This window comes from Penaeus monodon, chromosome 20 (assembly GCF_015228065.2).
Source record: "Penaeus monodon isolate SGIC_2016 chromosome 20, NSTDA_Pmon_1, whole genome shotgun sequence".
Lineage (NCBI taxonomy): Eukaryota > Metazoa > Arthropoda > Malacostraca > Decapoda > Penaeidae > Penaeus > Penaeus monodon.
In genome coordinates this window covers 2,632,912-2,634,781 of record NC_051405.1, presented here as the reverse complement: position 1 = coordinate 2,634,781, position 1,870 = coordinate 2,632,912, and the positions used below count along the sequence as shown (strand labels likewise).

At 70.3% G+C, this 1,870-nt stretch overlaps 2 protein-coding genes across 2 annotated transcripts in view; both read right to left on the bottom strand.

Annotated features, from left to right (window-relative positions):
- The window catches only part of LOC119585587 (vegetative cell wall protein gp1-like), a gene marked incomplete in the record, with an annotated part of 1,240 nt that extends 978 nt beyond the window's left edge, over positions 1–262 (bottom strand). The window contains 1 exon segment of the mRNA XM_037934255.1: positions 1–262.
- Positions 263–268: 6 nt separating this feature from the next.
- The window catches only part of LOC119585586 (protein deadpan-like), a gene marked incomplete in the record, with an annotated part of 16,462 nt that continues 14,860 nt past the window's right edge, over positions 269–1,870 (bottom strand). Inside the window, 1 exon segment of the mRNA XM_037934254.1 lies at positions 269–1,004. Coding sequence (XP_037790182.1) covers positions 410–1,004 — 595 coding nt within the window.

The following is a 1,870-nucleotide window of genomic DNA, read 5'->3' as shown; positions in this document are numbered from 1 at the left end:
ACCAGCTGCGGGGGCGCCTCCGGCCGCAGGAGCTTGGGCGCGCGACACGAGGGCTCGGCCTCCTCCAGGGGGCGCTTGCTGGACAGCGGTGTCTGGCTGTGGACGGGGTGCTGGTGCTTGGCCGGGCCGCCCGCGGTGGGCGTGAGGTGCTTGGGCGTCGGGTGAATGACCGTCGGGTGACTGGGAGGGGCGGGCCCTGCGCCAAGCGGCGTGGGCGTGGCGTGGGCGGGGTGCGTGGGCGTCGGTCTGCCAAGGGGTCGCTTGCGGAAGGAGAAGTCGAGCGGCGCGCGCGCGTCGGCGTCCCGCGGCTCGGCCAGCGCCAGGTTCACGGGCTGGACGGCCACCTGGGCGTGCACGACGGTCTCGGGGCGGGCGTCCGCCACGCCCACCAGCCTCCTGGCGGTGGGCGTCAGCACCGCTTGTGGAGTGCCGGTCTGCAGCGGGTCCTGAGGGCGCGGGTGGAGGTCCAGCGGCGCCCGCGGCGGGGAGGAGCCTCGACGCACGGCGGTGAAGGCGGACGGGCGCGCGGGGCGTCGCCGGAGGAGGAGGCGCCCTCGTTCACCTTGACGACGGAGGGCTGCGGCACCGGCTGGGGCTGAGGCGGCGGCGGAGGGGCCGACGGAGGGGCCTGCGACGGCGCCGACGGAGGGGGCTGGCTGGAGGGAGGAGGGGCGTGGGGGGCAGCTCGGGCCAGGAGGGACAGGCCGCCCTGTAGGAGGAAGGCCGCACCTGCGGCGTCTCCGGCAGCGGCGAGGCGCGCGGCCACCAGGCTGTGCAGGAGCCGCGCCTGGTTGTTGTTGACGTCCCCGGGGCTTTGCTGAAGGCCGGGGTGGGGGGAGGAGGGGAGGCCGCCCCCCTGGAGGTGCGTCAAGGGCATGGGGAGGCCGGCCATGGCGGTGAAGGAGAGCGGCGTCATGGCGGAGAGGCCCGACACGCACTGGCCCAGGTGCTGCAGGAGGCGCTGCCGGACGCCGCTGTCCACGCCCTCGATCCTCGACACGTACCTGCAGGAGAAAGGAGCTTTAGGAAAACTTCCCTCTGCGAATCTGTCTCGCGGCGCATTTCGCGGCGCAGATGAGGGCCGGAGGGAGAGACCTGCGCCTCATGAGCAGAGCCCGACTTGCCCTTCCTCTGCCCTCCCTCTGCCCTTCCTCTGCCCTTCCCCTGCCCTTCCTCTGCCCTTCCCCTGCCCTTCCTCTGCCCTTCCCTCTGCCCTTCCTCTGCCCTTCCCTCTGCCCTTCCCTTTGCCCTTCCCCTGCCCTTCCTCTGCCCTTCCTCTGCCCTTCCTTTGCCCTCCCTTTGCCCTTCCTCTGCCCTTCCCCTCTGCCCTCCCTTTGCCCTTCCTCTGCCCTCCCTTTGCCCTTCCTCTGCCCTTCCTCTGCCCTCCCTTTGCCCTTCCTTTCCCTTCCCTTCCCTGCCCTTCTCTGCCCTTCTCTGCTTTCCTGCCCTCCATCTGCCTCCTTTGCCCTTTCCTTCCCTTCCTCCACTGCCCTTCCTTGCCCTCACCCTCCCCCTTTGCCCCTGCCCTTGCCCCTGCCCTCGCCCTGCCTTCCCCTCCTTCGTGCCTCCTCTGCCTGCCCTGCGCGCCCCTTTGCGCGTCTTGCACTATCCTCTGCCCTCCGTGCCCTCCCCTGCCGCTCACCGCCCTCCTTTGCCCTCCCTTGCCTTCCTGCTTCCGCCTTCCCGAGCCTTGCCTGCCGCTGTCCTAACCTGGCCTACCCTTATGACCCTTACCCTCCTTCCTTGCCTTCACTGCCTACTGTATGGACCCTCTAGCAACTTCCTGCCCACTGACCTTCCCCTGCCCTCCTTACCACCTTTGCCTCCCTTGCAAATCCTTCAGTCCTGCCCATCTCTGCCTACCCCGCCC